At 33.9% G+C, this 19,852-nt stretch overlaps 1 protein-coding gene across 3 annotated transcripts in view; it reads right to left on the bottom strand.

The window, feature by feature from the left end:
* Window positions 1-2,327: 2,327 nt before the first annotated feature.
* LOC145555393 (protein virilizer homolog) overlaps window positions 2,328-19,852 on the bottom strand; it is a 40,644-nt gene continuing 23,119 nt past the window's right edge. The window contains exons 8-28 of one of the 3 annotated variants that reach the window (XM_081617143.1): window positions 18,702-18,843; window positions 18,446-18,621; window positions 18,223-18,308; window positions 17,619-17,667; window positions 16,539-16,605; window positions 15,965-16,443; window positions 15,490-15,589; window positions 14,663-14,796; window positions 13,043-13,110; window positions 12,737-12,953; window positions 12,276-12,491; window positions 11,957-12,112; window positions 11,823-11,876; window positions 11,539-11,711; window positions 8,953-9,016; window positions 7,071-7,393; window positions 5,726-5,909; window positions 4,286-5,641; window positions 3,324-4,049; window positions 3,162-3,233; window positions 2,328-2,502 (exon numbers count right to left, since the gene is read on the bottom strand). In XM_081617143.1, the coding sequence (XP_081473269.1) occupies window positions 2,482-2,502; window positions 3,162-3,233; window positions 3,324-4,049; window positions 4,286-5,641; window positions 5,726-5,909; window positions 7,071-7,393; window positions 8,953-9,016; window positions 11,539-11,711; window positions 11,823-11,876; window positions 11,957-12,112; window positions 12,276-12,491; window positions 12,737-12,953; window positions 13,043-13,110; window positions 14,663-14,796; window positions 15,490-15,589; window positions 15,965-16,443; window positions 16,539-16,605; window positions 17,619-17,667; window positions 18,223-18,308; window positions 18,446-18,621; window positions 18,702-18,843 (4,863 nt within the window). In that variant the 3' untranslated portion in view covers window positions 2,328-2,481. Of the gene's footprint in view, window positions 2,503-3,161; window positions 3,234-3,323; window positions 4,050-4,285; window positions 5,642-5,725; window positions 5,910-7,070; window positions 7,394-8,952; window positions 9,017-11,538; window positions 11,742-11,801; window positions 11,877-11,956; window positions 12,113-12,275; window positions 12,492-12,736; window positions 12,954-13,042; window positions 13,111-14,662; window positions 14,797-15,489; window positions 15,590-15,964; window positions 16,444-16,538; window positions 16,606-17,618; window positions 17,668-18,222; window positions 18,309-18,445; window positions 18,622-18,701; window positions 18,844-19,852 lie in introns of all 3 variants that reach the window. The other 2 variants (XM_081617139.1, XM_081617147.1) reach the window with 2 other exon arrangements.

The raw sequence follows: 19,852 nt of genomic DNA on the forward strand, positions 1-19,852 counted from the left end.
CGAACGACTACAATTCTCTCGCATGATATGATGCATAAACAAATAGAAATGTATGTTGATGATATGATTATGAAGTCCAAAGATAGAATAGGACACATAGAAGCTTTACGCAAATTCTTCACTCGCAAACTCTTCATTCTGTCTTTTTGAGCAACTTTTGGAAGGGATTGTTTTCTCTATATGGGACATATTTTTCAATGTCTTCTGTTTATCACCCTCAAACTGATGGGCAGACAGAGGTAGTAAACAGATTCTTAGAGACTTATTTGAGGTGTATGTGTGGTGAAAATCCAAAGGAGTCTATGGTTACCTTTAGATGAGTGGTGGTACAACACCCACTTTCACACTTCAACTCAACTGACACCTTATGAAGTTGTGTATAATTAGCTACCATCCTTGCATCTACCATACTTGGCTGGTGAATCAGTCAATGAAGTAGTGGACAAAAGTTTGTTGAAAAGAGAAGCTATGAACAACACCCTTAAGTTTCATCTACAAAGAGCTTGATCTAGGATAAAATCTCAATCTAATAAGCATAGGTCAGAGAGAGAATTTAAGGTTAGTGAGTGGGTTTGGCTGAAATTGCAAGACTATAGACAGCAGACTGTAGTCAAAAGAAGTAATCAGAAATTGGCAGACAAGTACTTTGGCCCTTTTTAAGTGGTTGTAAAGGTTAGGAAAGTTGCATACAAACTGAGTTTGCCAGATGATTCTAGGTTCATGATGTTTTCCATGTCTCTCAATTGAAGAAATTTCATGGAACATTGCCTATTGCTGCTCATATTCCACCATGGTTTCAAGGACAACAAGAATCAGTGCTTTCTAAACCAGTTGCTATTTTAGGCACAAGGATGGTTAAGCATCAAAATCATGTTGTTATTCAATACTTGGTTTAGTGGGATGGTTTTCCTAATCATGAAGCTACCTAGGAATTTGGTACTTAGTTCGAGAGAAGATATCTAGAGTTTGAGTTACCTAAGCCTTGAGGACAAACCTCTTTTTGATGGGGGGAAAGTATGTTAAGGGAAGTCATTTCTCCTATTTCTGTTATAACTAACTCTCGTTAGAAGTTAGTTAGTTGTTAGTAGTTTGTTAGCTAGGTATAATCGATTAGCAAACTAAAAAAAGCTAATCTTTTTTTCTGTTTCATTCATTCAAGAATTGAAATAACAAATCTCTTTCTCTCTCTAAAATTCTCTTCTCTTATCTCTCGATTTCTCTCTGTTTATCCCAGTCAACATTGTTGACATCTCGGTAGAATTTACCTCCTGCATCAGTGGACCAATGGTGGAAGATGAATAACTTGATTAAAAGATATTAATTACCATATCTTTAGGCTAGAAAATCACTAGGGATCATTTTGAGAAGAATGCTCTTAAAGGTGGTATCGTACCTTAACTTTTCCAAATTGAGACCATATTGAGATGAAGGGCAAAAGTTCGTATTATTGTTGCAAGTATTATTGTTTCTTAGGATTTCTTCTTTGGACATGTGTATTACTTATCCCTTCTTTCTGCAAAACACTTCCACTTAGTGCTTGGATGCTTAAAAGTGATTAAAGATTTCTATGTTGGGTAGCAATTGTCTTTGATTACAGAGTACAGACTATTGAATATTGAGTGTAGGCGTAGCTAATTTAAAGGTAACTAGAGTGTTAACAGAGGAGAACTCTTGAATACAGCACTTTATTTATTACTTCATATTATTTGTTTCAATTAGTTTAGGGCCTGTTTGATTTAACTATATTGGCTTATTGAAGACATAATTTCAATTTTCTTGAGATAAGATAAGCTCTGGCAAAAATGAGTTTATGCAATAAAATTTCAAAAAAGTTCAGACAATATTAAGCTCACCAGTAAATTATTATCTTATACATTTCCATGTAAGCTGTGTAACAGGGAAAGCAGATAATAAGTTCAGATGATAAATAAGCTGAATAAGAGCCTATTTCTGTATCTGCATATCCATCCATAATAAGTGCTTCAATTTATAATCACTCCACACCCTTAGAAAAGGGTATGTGAGTTGCTTTATTAAATGGCACCTCGTAACCTTACTCTGCAAGTTTACATTCATCAATCATCATTTATACTCAAATTCTTTAGGCAATGATTCTCCGCTTCTAAAATTTCAAAATTTATTAGTGTATCGGTCACTATATATTTCTTTATGCTTGCTTTTGTTCAGAAATATTGAATCATAAAGGTTGACTAATTTTCATGGAAAGGAGATTAGTGATGTCATCTTGCAGCTTTGCACTTGTTTTGGCTCAACAATATGGAATGCCAATAAAAGCATTAATTTATCAACAAATTACAATGAACAAATGTACAAACAATTTGTAGACATTGATACAAAAAGGAATGGCACATTGATAGTTATGCACATTTCGTATCTAACATACAGAGTGGAGACACAAAATATGTGCATATAATAAGGGCAGATGCAAGAAAATGATCATTCACTGCCTCAGGTTAAAGTTTAGAGATGCCCAAGTTGATCCTGCACGCCACAGAAAACTCATATATCAGATATGTTGGCAATCAACAGGTGAAAAAGTAAACATAGAAGTACCCCATGTTTCTAAGAAGATGGAGTCACACAACATATAAAAACAGGACAATGCAGATACAGAAATAGGCTCTTATTCAGCTTATTTATCATCTGAACTTATTATCTGCTTTCCCTGTTACACAGCTTACATGGAAATGTATAAGATAATAATTTACTGGTGAGCTTAATATTGTCTGAACTTTTTTGAAATTTTATTGCATAAACTCATTTTTGCCAGAGCTTATCTTATCTCAAGAAAATTGAAATTATGTCTTCAATAAGCCAATATAGTTAAATCAAACAGGCCTTAAACTAATTGAAACAAATAATATGAAGTAATAAATAAAGTGCTGTATTCAAGAGTTCTCCTCTGTTAACACTCTAGTTACCTTTAAATTAGCTACGCCTACACTCAATATTCAATAGTCTGTACTCTGTAATCAAAGACAATTGCTACCCAACATAGAAATCTTTAATCACTTTTAAGCATCCAAGCACTAAGTGGAAGTGTTTTGCAGAAAGAAGGGATAAGTAATACACATGTCCAAAGAAGAAATCCTAAGAAACATACTAAAACCCACTGGTCAACATAAAGGTAGTTCTCAAACCTGAAGCATCTGCATCAACTTTGGGTGTTGCTCTAGAAGTTGGCAAAGCTTATCACGATCACTCAACAAGGACTGTGATTTGATCATTGATTAGAGAATCAGAAAAAAAAAAAAATACCAAAAAAAAAAATATGAAGCAAAAGAACAATGGCCAATACAAACCTGAATTGCCGCAGGAGAACTGAAATATTGTTGCAGTGACATTGAGGAGTCCATCTGCTGCTGGGCGGCAGCATCTGACATGTGATGTGCTGCTTGTGGTTGTTGCTGTGTATGTGGCATGTTCTCTTGTAAATGGGTTTGATAATACAAATGATATGAAGATATTTGAGATTGTTGCAGAATTTGCTGAGGCTGAACCTGCATCTGAATATGGCTCTGTGACATGGAACTACTTTGCTCTGTATGTCCTGAAGTTTGGATTGGAAGTCGTAGTTGCTGAGGTTGCTGAGGAAGCTGTGGAGGTTGTAAGGGTTGCAAGTGGGGAAGCGGTTGCATAGATTGCATTGAGGATTGTGAGGCATGGCTATTCTGAGTTATGCCAGTTATATTATCACTTTGTTGAACAGCAATATTCCCATGCATAGTAAATGGCATTGAAGGTGGCCTGCCAAAACCAGGGGGAATAGGCGGAGATGCATACTGAGAAGCATCAGTTCCTGCATTATTTTGAATATACATCGTGGATTGGGATGTAGGAGACCTGGATGAAACATTCAGTGGAGTAGCTGAGAAAGGAGGGGGTGTAGGAGGAAGCGGTGGCATAGGTCTATTAGAGCTCCCAGGGGAAGAGTGAGTGGTTCGTGCATAGCGTGAATCCGATATGAAGCTAGAAGATCCTAATGATGTAGGGACATTGCCAAAAGAAGAGTGGTAATCATTCTGTGCCTGCAAATAAAAGAACAAATTTAGAATCCACAATAATGAGATAAAAAATAAAAAATAAAAATAAAAAATAAAAAATAAAAATAAAAAATAAAATAAAATAAAAAAATAACTCTTTCTACACAATACGAATATAAAAAAAAAAAATAAAAAAAATAAAAAAAAAAAAACCCTAGCATCTCCCTCCTCTTTACAAAATCCGAACAAGCGGAATTGATGAACACAATTTCTTCTCTTACATAAGTTGGATACAGGGGCGGCTGCACATCATTGTGAGGATTCACGAATGGAGATCTGGAGGCTGGGTTTTCAGAGACCTGTGATCTTAAAGGTGAAATTGTTGATGGAGGTGGTGTTGGAGGTAACGGTGGCTGAGTTGGCAAATGTTTCTGCTCATGGAGACCTAGTGATCTTCCCCCTGACACATTCCCAACCCTTTGGAGATTATTATCAGGAATAAAACTGGGAGGTGGCACCCTTGAATCAGCTGGTACCTGAATCCTTAATGGAGAGCCTTTGCCATATACCGAGGCAGAGAATCCAGAAGCCTTTGCTCCTGCAACTGAATCAAAGCCACCAGAAATCATAGCTGTATTTTTGTTCTTCATCTCATCTGGCTGCTCAAAATATTTCTTTTCTGAAGAAACACTGGGTTCACGTCTCAATTGAATCCCAGGATGTGATACTGACATTCTAGAGGAAAGTTCACTTTGTGTATTCTCAACTGCATTTGAGGCCACAGTTGCTTCCTGGTCCTTGGCTTCACTCTCTGATTCTTCAACAATTGAATGTTGAGGACTTCGCTCTGCTGAAGCGGATGCAGTCTGCTGTACGTCATCATCTGCTTGAGGAAAAGGCAGTTTATCATCAGGTTCATTTTCCTCAGCATCAAACACTATATCAATTCCTTGAAGATCATCATCAAGATCAACTTTGAGCTGCTTAGATCGGCTCGACTTTTCCATATCATTATCAGACTCAAGCATAGCCTTTTTCCCTTGAGATGCAGCCTCTACACCTGCTATGGGAACAGCATTTTGACGCTCCCTCTGCCTTGCCATGAATTCATCAACATGAATAGATGGAGGTCGCCCACCAGATGACCCAAGACGTGGAACTGCAATAACATTGGGATTTGAACTCTCATTTCTTTCTCTGGCAACATAGTCATCCACGTGCATAGACGGGGGCCTGCTTGTATTTGGCTTGCGTTGTCGAAAGGTGTCTCTCCGAGTTGGAATAGAAGGTACCACAGATGGCCCAGATCCGCGTACATCGGCTGGAGCATTTTCTCCTTTTCCATGTCTGTTGGCTCCATCCACAGCTGATATTTTTCTCTTGCCAAGGAGACCAGCCTGCGACAATCTATTGCGCAAATTTTCAGAGCACTCCCATTGGAATTTATTACCAAACTCTCCAAAGCTCCATTCATTTTCAACCCTTTCAGAACTGCTATCTGTTAGCAGATGTATCTTTGAAGACAGTTTAATATCAGATGACAACAAGAGAACTTCCTCAGAGATAGCATCATCCTCATTAAGTGAATCAATAGGTTTCAGCAGCACTAAAGAAATGCATTTTGTAGATTCCACAACCTGCATATTACCAAATTATGTGAGATCATTAGAAACATTAGCACGTTTGCGAAGGGACATAAGCTGAAGATAAATGAAGAAAACCTGATGCAAGATTGCCTTCAGATGTGATGAACCCGCATACTCATCATCAGTTATCTTTGAACTTAACAGAGAAGACATATCCTGGACATAGTTCATGTTTTCCTCTGGAACACCAGTTGTTCCATCAACATCACTCGAATGCCCAAATAAGTACTTCATGACATCAATTCTATCCTTGTTGAAACTGGACAAAGAAATTCTTTCAGTATCCAAAAGGTAAAGCCATAATTATCCCAGACGTTTAGCACTTGTCACTTTTTGACAGCAAAGTACTAAATGTAATAAGCAAGTGGACATAATATTGTATGATATTTTGTTAGCATACAAAACATAAAGCATCAGCAGCGGTGCTGAAACCAACAGCAATACTCACAATACAATCAGATACACAATAACAATACTGCATATGTTAGTAAAAAGTTGCACCATTTTGACTTTCTGCAATATTTAGAACTTTACGTTGACTATCTTTTACTGATATATAAAAAATAAATGGCATTATATAAAAAGTTATTGGATATTCCACAATGCCCATTCTCAAAGTACAATAAAAATTAAGATTAATGGTCAAAATTGAGGGTTGACAAACGTGAGTCAAAATGGTACAAATGTTTCTAAATGGAGGAACTATATATTTTGTGCTTCCAGCGACAAGCTTTGTGTGTAATTCGAGTGTATGGACCTGTAAAGCAATCTTTAGTCTTAAGTCATCAGATTCAAGTTTTACTACTACACATGAAATAAACGCTATTCGAAGGTTCACAAACTCCCATTAATCTTTAGTCTCAGTTCCTGTGCAATAAAGAATGTTCTTGTGGACTAAAACATAACCTTTTTCTTTTTTATTTTTAGTGGAACTGCAGTATCTAGTAAGTTTAAGAGCCAATAGCATGAACATTTATCCCGGAGTCACATCTCTCACAAATCCCAGTAGTAAAATATTAGCACACCCTTCAAATATTAAGCTCTCAGAGATATGTTTTATAACAGTGTTATCAGAAATGCCTATGATCCGCAGAGACTGGACAATGATAGCTGTTTGGAAATTACATGTAGTTTATTTTCTTCCAAAATAATTAAAAATAAATAAATAAATTTAGTTTATTTCTCTTCCACTAATTTACTAAAACTTAAAAGAGTATATACAACTTTGAAGCTTTTTGTTTCTTGTGTATTGATCTAGTCTACGAATCATTTCATCATCATTGTCCCCAATGCTCATCATTATCCCCTATAACTTTTCATCACAATGATAACAAAGAGCCTATTTCAAGCAGACTTGGTTTTCAACAGTTTGAAGGGTTGGAGAGAAATGGCAGGAAATAAAACAAGCAAAGTTAATCACCTTTTCCCAGTCATACAAAATTTCAATACACCAATTGACAGCAGACCAATAGCTTCAACGGAATAAGTGGATAGACCCTCATTCTCAATTGATCGATATAAATTAATCCAGCACCGTAGCAGAGGAAATTTCTTCCATTCAGCATCAATTATGCGATTATAAAACTCATGACTTTCCTGTGAACTTCCTGATTGGATTCTGCTGTCATTACTGGATCTGATAAAAAGGAAGATATCGAGCAAAGCACTCTGACCTTCGACATGAGAGGCTAGTTCTTTGAAAGTGGCTAAACAAGCAAGCAATTCACTACCAGCTGGTAGATGCTGCAGTATCCCCATAAACATAAAATTAATTGATTAATTAACAAAAAAAAAGCATATAATAAGCATAACATATAAAAGCAGATGATACAAAGACAACAAAATAGTGCACATTCTACCGTATCTCATGTTTAGAACATACGCAACAAGAACACAATTGCTTTGTATGAATGCATTAGTAAATATGAATAGCTGTTTTGCATAAATGCATGATGCATTGGCTAATGCTTCTTCCGTTCTTTAATAATCATAGCATTTTGATTTTCGCGCATGTTGATGCAAACATTTGACCAATAATAACTTAAATTTTGTAATAGTATAATTTTATAAAAAGTTAATATTTAAAAAATACACATCGAGATCGAGACTAATCCAGCCTTTTACAACACATAAGTAAAATTGTTTTTTCAAATGTTAGCACAAAAAATATGATCAAAGTTAATTTAAGCATAGTGCAAAAGTCAAACTACTATATTTATTAAAGAATAAAGGTAGTACGAATACTTCTGCATTAGCTGCATAGATGCATCAGAATACTTTCTCTTTTAGTTTGTTTCACCAACTTACATAGACTTGAAAACCAGGAAAATTTTGAAATATGTGGAGGTTTAACATAAAACAGGAAAAAGTAAGGACCCGTTCTGTTCACCTTACTTTCACTAATTTCAGGAAAAGAGATAAGATAAGTTTAGGAAAATTAATTTCTACTAAGTTAAGACAAGGGTTGAGTTTTGATGAATTCAAATAAGATAAGATAAGTTTATACTTCCTCCATTCTTTTTTTATTACAACGTTGGTGTTTTCACGAATTATACACTAGTAAAAATTAAATAAATTTGATATTATGAAAGTATAAATCAAGATGAATCAAACAAGACCTCACATGACTATGTTTTTACTAACAAATAAATCAAAAAGAGTGTGTGTGTGAATAGTGCAAAATCTCAAACGTTATGATTGAAAATAACAAAGGAAATTTTAATTGGGTGAATAGAACACACCATACGTAAATAAGGTGGGTAAATGTAGGAAAAAGGTGAAAAATGAAAGAGTGAATGGAAAGGTGAATAAAGTGTGGGGCAAGAGGGGTAAGATTGTTAAAGGTTTTTGTATAAAATGAAATAAAGTAAAAGGTAGAGGGAAAAAAGGAAAGAAAAAATACACGCACACAATATTTAATAGAAATTGGGTAGTAAAAATAATGATCGGGGGCGGCACTTGTTTTGCATTAATGCCTTAGCATATATGAAACTCTGAATGAAATATAGCTTGCTCCCAGCAACCCAAACTTCGACTAGTAGCTGGCACACCACCAACTATGGATAAGAGTGCCACAAATGCCATTAATTACCCTTTAACTACTAGAAATGTTTCAGTTTAAGTGCCAAAAACACCCATTAATGACACACGTTGCACCTACTAGTCGAAATTCGAGGTGCTTGGTGCACCCAAAATACAGTTAATGTTGGACCATTTTTGCCTATATTTTACTATAATTTAAAACAAAATATGTTGCACGGATAAATAAATAGAAATTAAATAATGTGTAAAACTGCATATACCTGACAGAGTCTTAACACATAGCTAAAGATTACAGCAGAATCTTCAATACTCAGGGTCTCATTGCTACAAAAAAACAGCAAAACTATTTAGTCATTCAATCCTTTACCTTATGCATTCAAGTAAAACAAAAAAAATTAAATAAAAATAAAAGTAAAAATAAAAAAGGTAAAATGAACAACTGTCACATCTCTCAAATAAGATACAGAAAATTTTATCTAACATATAAAGTGAAGAGGGGTGTTTTGGGAAATAAATTTCACTTTCCCAAATTACGCTTTCTCACCTTTTTATAAATAAACTACCATCCTAATTTTTTTTTTAAAATAAAGAAACCCCTCCATCCTATCCTATTTTTTAGAATAATAAAATTATACAAGTACTTATAGCAAAATACTCAATGACTTCATCAACTGTTTTTATAAATTACAATTTTTTGATAACTTTTTTTTTTAACTTATATTTTTTTATCAACATTTTTAAATTTGCACCTAATAATATTATTAGAACCTAATTGGTTCGTATATTGCGCACACACTCATTGCGTGTATTTCTTAGCTTGTAATAGCTAAAATAAAAGCCAAATAGAAACATTTTTAAAAAAAAAAAAAGTTCCTTATTGCAATAAAATCTGCCAATGATACGAAGCCCCCCCGGAAAAAGAGCTTTACATGAATGCATGATCTAGTACTTCAAGTTAGAACACAGCATTTCAGCACATACTAATAAGAGTTTTTTCACCTAATCAGCACAGCAAACTAGAGCTCATTGTTAAAATATAATATCCTAATATAATATCATGCTAGTTACTTCCTCAATCCTAATTTAATCTATACCCTTCCCTTTTATGTTTGTCCCAATTTAACCATTACACTCCCTTTGATGAGAAGAACCCACTAATATTATATTCTATGATGCATGGACTCAGATAGGAAGATTTGATACCGGTACGGATCGGAGTGTCTGGTACTCAATACAAATATTTCAGGACACGGGGACTTTGTACCTAGACACGGCAAAAATCTTTATTTTTAAGAATATTTTTTCCAAAGAAAATCTAAATCAAATATGAAGTCTTTATTTTATTTTCTATCAAAATAAGAAAAAATCAATAAGTTATTTTGTATTGTAATAACTAATAACTACTACCTCCATTTTCCTACATCTTACTCACTTTCCATTTTCATCTGTTTTTCTAAGTTCTACTCACTTTTACTTTATTCTTTTTATGAGAACTTTTTACTCAATTTTTTATCATCCACATCTCTTTGTGCCTATGTGGTGCATAATTTCTTTGATAAATCTTACTCTTTACCTCTCTTCTTTAATACTAAAGTATCCACATGTATGGTCCCCATTTTTACCTTTTTCTTTATATGTGTAGCTACAAAGTACCACTAAGCAAAATGGAGGTAGTTAGTGTAAATAGGGTATTATTTTAAGATTATAAGTTAAATTTTATGGTTAATATTTTGTAAAAAAAATTATTGACATTTAATTGTTATAAGGTATTTTACTATTTTTATTTACTAGTTTCTAGAAAAAATAAATTAATTAAACAAAGATTAAAATAAATGAGATAAATAGTTTTAAAAAAATTCAATGAGAAAAGTCAAAGGCTGACATCTCAGATTAAATGAATATAAAAAAGAAGGATAAAAACCAAAAGTAAAGGGAATTACGTGGAGGTATTCCGTCAACCCCAATCCACAGAGAAAAAAAAGGAAAAGTATTAATTCCCACCTACTTATGAAGCACGAAGCTACAGGGGAAAAAGAGGGGAAAAAACAGGAGGTTCCAATCACCGGTGAAGTGGTGGTGGGCATTGAATCGGCAACTGGTGGTGGTCGCTTCAGTCTTCACTTCAAAGAGAGAAGAGGGATTGAGAAAGTGAGAAAATGGAAATGAGACAATAATGAACTTGGGGACCCCAAATATGTTTGGATCCGTACCCAAATGTTGAGCGCGCCATACCCAAATTCGGGGGCATATTTTAGCCGTACCCGTACCCAATCCATCCCAGGTACGAGAAACAACAGTGAATTGCCGTCCCCATGCTTCCTAGCCACCCTTCCCTTCCCCAATCTTTAACTAACAAAAAGTTGAATAAATTTGCTAACCTTGGCTGCCTTTTAGCATATGCGATTAGGACATATGTGGTTTAGATGAGTTCTTTAAAAAAGTCTCCTCGAAATCTTGATTTTGAGGCTGGTAGATCATAAAACTGTAGGTTGAGACTAGAGACTAAGAGATTATGAGTTATGTTGAACCAAGACCTAATGGCCCTAGTTTTTGTTCATGTTAGTGTAGCTTAGCCCTTAGCCAATGCTTAAGAATTTCAATCTTTAGATTTCTTGCCTTTTTGTTCTTCTTTAGTGTTTACTGAGATTACAGTTATACACCACACCCAACAAACTGCTAATTGTTGTCATCCTAATACTTATCAGTATTTGATGTATGTACATGTTAGTATATAGTTTCTACCCAACTATTTATGCATCAGTGGCAAATATCACACGACCTAGTCACTAATGTTGAAATAAGCTATGATATTTACACAAGCTGAGGAAACTAGTCCATTCACTAACCTATTTGACAAACGATGTAGCTTTTGAGCAAATCGAGTTTCACATATTAAAGACAAGGACTTCAGCACAGGGAGGCAGCAATTATAGATACTGAATCCAGAATCTAGTGAGCTTCTTCCACTCGAAACAGACTTCACATGAGCATCAATTTTTCCAAGAACTTTTGTCAGAATCTGAAGAGAACCTTCTTTCAGTAGCAATGACTGTCGAAAAAGAAAATCAAAAACAGCAAAATTACAATAAAAGAGGTGACTAGGCCTTACAAAAATGGTAGGAGAAACAACCTTAGCAAGTGGATGTTCAAGCAAGAGAGAAAGGAAATCTAACAACTTGTACCCCTGCACAAACAAAATGACTCATCAAAAAGATATTCAGCACATCTAAAACAAGACACAGTGCAAATAGTTAATCAGATCACCTTGTATGCATCTATCTCATCCAGAAGTGAAGTTCCAACCACGTGATTCTGAATCCAAGAAATAATAGGCTGCAGAAGTAACATTGCAAATTCTGTCCTTTGACGTGCAATACGAAGAATGAGTATACGAAGCATATCTTGTACCACAACCAATGACTACAGAGATAGAATCAGATAAATGGACATAAGGTGAGACATACAGATGCTAGTGTTGCCAGTTGAATGAAAGAAAAACTAGAAGACAAGCTCTCTTTAATAAACCCCCTCCCAAGAAAAAATGGAGTAAAGATATAAACCATGATATCGGAGAAATACGTACGCTAACAGCATAATGAAGGACAACTTGTGCAATTTTGTCCAGGTGCGGACTTAATTGGCCAAGAAGAACCTCAACATATGGGTGCTCTAGGTACCAGTTCACTTTCGTCTCCTTTAAAGGTCCTAACAGTGTCCCAACAGCCAACGATCGGGCAGCTGTTAGCAAGGGCATACCATTCTTCCAATGCCAGATACCCTCGTCGGGAAAAAGATCAATCTGGAAAAAAAAAAGAAAAAAAAAAACAAATAACTCAAACATATGTACGGTTCTGCAGTTTTGGACATGAAAGTTGAATGAAGAAAACAAAGAAATCAAACCACTATAAATGAATGCTAATATTAGAACAGCAAAGAGAAAAGCTTCTTTATACACCAAAATATATATATAAAATTCCACCACATTGTTATAGATAGTCATGTAGCAAAAGTTTACCAGCCAATGAACCAAACAAAGTTACATACCAATAAATACAGCATGCTGAAAGTTTCCTTCGGACCCAATGTTAGCAATGAAGCTGCCTGAACACTATCAAGAAGCGTGTGGAAAAGACCCGGAGCCCAAGCATGTGCAGGCCAGCAAGCAAGAGCTGACACAATTAGATGGCAAACTGTTTCTAAACCAAGTGCAGATTCAGGATAAGATGAGGATAGATCCACAGAACAAGCCGCTAATTTGGGGCTGCAAGATGTAAGAATTTATATTCCACCAAACAATGTTAGGGCCACGCTTTCCAACTGGAGAGCAAAAGAAGGGTACACCACAATTACCTTAACTCACGGTGCAGCCGGAGAAGGACATTCATTAGTTTGGTGTTTCTATGCTGCTCTTTTGCTTCCTACAAAAGTAATCTCATAATAATAATAACAAATATTATAAATAATAATAACAATAGTTATATATTGCAAATATAAATAAATGCAACACTGGGGAAAATATGCACGCCATGTCATAAAAAAAAAAAAGCATTATACATAAAAATTGAAGAAAGAGAGATATCAGTAAAAAAAAAAAAAAAAAAAAAAAAAAAAAAAAAAAAAAAAAAAAATTAATAATAATAATAAATAAATACATAAATAAAAAACTTCTTACCAACAAATGCAAGGCAACACTTAATGAAGCATATACAATGTCTTTTAGAAAAGAATTAACTCACCAATTTATAATAAAGCTTTTATTACACTTGGCTTTTTTTGTAGTATTAGTGAATTTGAGAAGCACTTTCAGCTCAAAAAAGAGAAGAAAAAAAAATAAAGTAAACTAATAATTTTTGTTCAGTAAATAAGTTCAATTCAGTAAAATTAATTTCAGTTCAGTAAGGGTTCGTTTGGCATCGTTGTGGTTTTCTGTTTTTTGGTTTTTTGTATTTTAAAAGTATATTATATATGTCACATAATGAATCAAAAAATATTTAAACTTATTAAAATCATGATAATTTTGAAAACTGACAACAGAAAAGTGGAAACATCTTTTTCTTGTTTTCCTGTTTTTGGTTTTTAGTTTTCAATAAAACAAGAAACTGAAAACTAAAAATGATGTCAAACAAACCCTAAAATTCAGTTTTCTTAAAGAAGAATTATAATAGAAAATCAGTAAAAATAATTTCAGTTCAGCAAAAATAATTTCAATTCAGTAAAATTAATTTCAGTAAAAATAATTTAAGTTCAGCAAATATAATTTTGTTTCAGTAAAAATAATTTCATGCAAAAATAAGGTAAAGAGAACTTCACCTTATTTATGCTAAACTGAAATTATTATTATTGATCTGAAATTATTTTTGGTGAACATAAATTATTTTTACTAACTGAAATTATTTTTGCTGAACGAAATTATTTTTACTTAACTCAAATTATTTATACTTAACTGAAATTAATTTTACTGAATTGAAATGATATTTACTGGATATTATTTTTTGAAGGTGAAGTGAACAAGGCCTAAAAGGACATAAAACAAGAAGAGGCCCTTATTTATTCTAATCATATTAAGTTGATTTTAAACTACCACACATATATAGATTTTCATTTACCGATTCCTTGAGATATTAGTGATATTAAATTAAGAAAAAAAAAATAAATAAAAAAAAAAATTAAAAAAATTGGATAATATTTTTCCTAGATTACGACACGCTAAAAAAAATTACTCCAACAGTTCAACCTCTACTAGATTCCACATACAAAGTATATTGAATGCAAGATTGGAACACAGTCTAATAATTCAATAGTGATGTTAACCACCACTCTTTGTAATTTCAACAAATAATCTAGTTTTATTTGAACCTCGTATCAAGTAAAGTACCATCAGTATGAGTTTCCACTTATGCACACAGGGTGAAAATCATATATACCAAATATCTAGCTGAAGATGATTTTTAAAAATAATTGAGCTATAACCTTTAATCTTTGCAGAAGCTCTATAAGTAGTAGAAGCGAAGGAATTAAGAGATCAATCAGGTACTTCTCTCGATTACGCTCCAGCAATAGATCAAATGTAGAACTGCACTCTACGCCATCATCAACAAGATAATCTGTAACAATAACAAATTCAATCACACCAGAAGTAAACTTTACCCTAAATATTTAAGTCCTGTGAACATTGAAGCTACTTAGTCCTAAAATAAAGTCATAATTCATATTGAAAATGTCAACCTTCATATATTATACATAGCACACACTAGTATACTTCCTTGTAAGAGATGTACATCAATATACCATCAAAATCAAAAGGGAAATGTCATAACATATCAACACACTAACAAGACGTTAACAGAAAAGGATCGTTAAAATTACAGAAGAGAATCAATACCAAAAAGTTATTTTTAGAGGTTTTTTTTTTGGGTTTTCTCCATATGTAAACAGCCGAAGCATAGACTTACTACAAAGAATTTTTCAAAAAACAAACTATTTCTTCCTACCTTCTTTGCTCCCCCCATAATTTTTCAATATGATTATTAGAAACCTAGCATGAAATGTGATCTTTTCAATTATATACATAGCAATTTATTAACTATACTACTTGTAATTGTTATGACATCAAGGGGGAAAAAATCAAATATAAGGGCGGGGAGCATTATTCAAGAGTAAAAAAAATAAAGCATTAATTTTGTGATCAAGAAGAAAAAAGTTTGTTGACTTCTTAATTGCCTCACAGGGGCACTAACAGAAGCCACCGGTCAACAAGAAGATTAGGCTGACATCACCCATTTCAACAAAGTAATTACCATAATTATTGGAGGATCTTTCAAGCATCAATCTGGAGTTGACAAGGATTATATAGACAACCGTCATAGCACCTTCATCAAACAGTGAAGTAGCAACGTCCTGTGAAAATAGTAAAAAGAGAGAATTTAATGGAGCATATAAGACTTATTGTAAATACTGTCAAGCTTTTAACAATTTCCAAGTCCTACTTTATTGAACATTTTACAGGTCCCATTCTAATGTAATGAGCATCCTGTATTCAGCAAATTTTATTCTATGTTCTTTGTGCTATGTGCGGTGCAGAGATTGAATCAGAATCATCATGATTCAGATAATTCAAGTAAAGTGCATAGAGACACCCGATACAACAACTATTTAGCACAAAATCCACCATATGGAAGGGACTAGGGAGGTCCAGAGTCTCCAAACTACAGATAATATGCACGCTAGAAAGACAATATGTTCCTACAAAATGTACACTATTAAATTCCATACCGCATTCTCAGAAATGAACGCCAAAATCCTAATTGCTGTGATTAACTGAGCCACTGACGAATCACGAAGCACAACCCCATCAAACGACTTGTCAGAAACAAGCTTCCCAAGCAGACTTTCAACAACATTGACATCGGATTCATTAGAAGTATCTCCAACGACATCCTCCACATCCATTGAGTCTGAGACCAGAATGTTTGTAGAAGTTATTTTAGCATCACCTCCTGAAGCCAAAACAGCTGCATACCGTAGAAGACCTACAGCCCCATTTTTATGGTAAACAACCCCAGCATCTATCCACTCCAAGAGCCTACTAGGGGCATCTTTTCTATTAGACCCAGGAGAAGAAGAATGCAAAGCTTTATGGAGATCAGTTGCATGGTCGATCCAAACACTGACTGAAGATGAAGTTGGATCCGTAACAATGATCTCACATATCTCAGCAGAAGCATGAAAGATAGCAAGATTCAAAGGTGTGCCTGAAAGCCAAACAACAATATGATTTGTCAATGACAAGATAAGAATATTACAGTAGAAATGTGACTCTTATTACATCAATATCATATTATAATACCACAGGACAAAGAAACTGTTTCCAACTCCTTGGCAGAATGCAGCGCTTCAATCAAAATTGTAAAAGCCTGCAAATTCAAATAAAATATAATTAGAGTGATTATGTTTTTGCATTATCATGTATATTAAACGTTTATGAATACTGCAGAAACACTCATACAAGGAATTCTTTACTTTTATGAAGGATAATTAAATGTCTGAATTGGAATGGCAGTTCATTAATGTAAAAGTGTGTGTCAGATCCACAGCATGTAGACCATTACTCCATGATTCATGCAATAAATAATGAAATAATTAAACTACATATATATACTTAATCGCATAGCATTTTAAGAGTTATCAATAGCAAATCACCCTTAACTGAGCCTATAATCAAAGAGCTACCCCTACCTGCAGAAAATACAAAGAACTTACCCATATTTATCCATATCTTAACTCTATTTTTATCAGTCAAATATTAGACAATAACACGTAAACAATATATATGTATCCACATATTATTAGTGTTTTTCTTCTCCCATGTCTACATAAACATTTGAGTAGGAGCAATCAGGAGGAGAGAGGAATGCTTATAATTGAGGATAAACAAGATTTACATGCTAAATCTTACATTCAACCAATGGAAACAGTTTAATATTTTAATTTAGAAGAAAATATAGACATACAAGAGTTCCATGCAATTATAGTTTATCAGGAAGGAATTTCATATTTTTTTACCAAAGGCCACTAAGGGGCAATATTCAAGAATTAATCTGCTACCCCAGCTAAAATGAGAAAGAGCTCAAGTCCAGCAGCATGACAATACATATGCCTTTGTTTCCACATGATGCACCCATTCAGTTTACTCTCCATTAAAAAGCTCAAAATTTGACCATGAATTCTCACTAACATGCAAGGGAAAACATAGTCATGTAGGAATCGAATTAAAATCGTACCAACACGTTTTTAAAAATTATCTTTTTATAATTTTATGTTAATACAAAATCAGAGTTATCGACTTGAAGAAGTGTGTTGAAAAGAGTGAAAAGACAAACAGGTAAAACAGAAGAACACGGAGGGAGAGTCATATATCAATTCATACCTCTGGAAAGTGTGTGAGAGCCAATAATGCTTGACGCCCACCATCAGACCTACATAAAATTGTACATGTAAGCAAGAATTACTAGAAAGAATAATTGACAGTATATAGAAAAAGGTGAGATGTAATCCCGGTCCTTTTTTACTAGCAAAAAATTACAAGAAAAGTTTATATGAGGGCCAATAAGTTCAAACAAGAGAAAAAAAAGGGGGGCAACAAATACACTTCATCCAATCCTTTAATATTGAAACACTTATCTATTTGGGAAGTTTCATAAATATTACAACATTAAGGAAAACAAAATTCTCCAATTCACATTGCAAATTACTCGATGTACACTTAGTTTTTAGTACTTTTTGCTGAATTAATGCTTGAAATTCCATGGACAAGTTTGTAATTTTGCCTTTATCGCACTTCCTTTTCCCTGCTACTTAAAACCTTGTATACTCCCATCATTGAACTCTTGCCCACATCACGAAAAAAAAAAACAGTGGGAGTAAGATTATGGCATGTTGTCCTTTTCAGGATAACAAGAGAACATGCAATAAGAAGTTATGGCTAAGAGGGGAAGGAAATGAAAAGGTAAAGTTTGCACAGCCTAGGCTACCTGGATAGGCCACAAAGCTCCCACAGCACCCAAAGAAGTTCCTCTGAACGTGGCGTTGATGTAAGCAAGCGATCAACAGCATAAACCTGATCCACACAGAATAAAGCACCAAGAAGTTAGCAACCACCACCTTATTATTCGAAGATGAATGAGAGTAAACAAAAGAAAGAATAAAACAATGAGGAGAAATTGAAAAAAATAAATATTCAGCAAGGCTACTAACCACCCTCAGATGCATCTCAAGGTTTATTCCAACCTCTTGCAGATGGACAAAGAACCCCTTTGATACCAAAGCAAATGCATATCGGAGAGGAATAAATTTATTCACATCATCGTCCCCTTTAAATGCACGAATGATTGTCGAGGAAAGATCGGGATGCTGCAATAGGAAGACAAGACCTGCCAAATTTAATGTATGTTATTAACAGCACAACATAAATAGAGAATAAATAAAAGCAAAAATGAAACATTTTAACAACCTGAACGGCAAAACATAAGCGAAAGAATTGTGGCTTCAATAGAAGATGTCACATCCAAAAAAGCTTCGAGATCATGTCCTCTTTCAGCCCGCAACACTGTTGACGATATTATTGCAACTGACAAGGGAAGAAACCCCCTCTCCTACAATAAAAGCACATCGTGTCAAACCCAGCACAGACAAACAGTGGGTTCAGCCCAATTAAAAGATTCAGAAAAAAAAAAAAAGGTACTCCCTCCGTATGTTATTACTTGCTCCTCCACTTTCCTTTTGCGACCGTAATTTATTACTTGCTTCATTTCCTCTTTGGGAAACCTTTTACAATATTTTACTAATATCTTCTCTCCTAGTGGACTCTCAACTATCATACTACTAGGTTAGACCCCGTGCCATGCACGGAAATTTTTAATAATTAATTTTAAATTAACATTGTATAAGTAAATTTACATATGTAAATATTACAATGGATTATAAAATAGCCTATTTGCCAAATAGATATTTAAAAATATGCATTTTACTATACTGTAATGTTGAAGGATACATCAAATATTTTATTATATAAATTAGAAACTTTGTTTTATACTTAAGTTTATAGTTGGCAATATATATAAAGACACATCAAATCTTTAATTTATGTACAAAATTTGTTTTTATATGGAATTTTTTTAAAAAAAAAATTAAAAATATAAGGGACACACTAAAAAAAATGACACGTGTCATTCTGGTGTGTCTTTTACTAAAAAAAATGACACTAAAAAAAACGCAAGAAAATTGGGAGACTGAGGAAGGGTCATTTAAAATATTAAAACTACACGGGCACTTGTAAAATGCTTCATATATAGGGTCAAATCTGGATCTGTAAGCTTTGTGAAACCCAAACTCTTGGTTACAGCCAATTCCCAAAAAATCTGGAATCTTACAGCATAATGAAATAATTAAAAACAGAATGAAAATGTAATAGATCAACAGAAGATAATTCTGCGGACTTGATTATCAATACCAAATCTGGATCTGTAAGCTTTGCGAAACCCAAACACTTGATTTTAGCCCATCCCAGAAAATTCTGGAATCTGAACTTACCATAAGGTAATAATAAAAAATAGAAAAGTGTAATAGATCAACAGAAATTAATTCTGTGGACTTGATTATCAG

The sequence above is a fragment of the Chenopodium album genome, chromosome 1 (assembly GCF_948465745.1).
Source record: "Chenopodium album chromosome 1, dcCheAlbu1.1, whole genome shotgun sequence".
NCBI lineage: Eukaryota > Viridiplantae > Streptophyta > Magnoliopsida > Caryophyllales > Amaranthaceae > Chenopodium > Chenopodium album.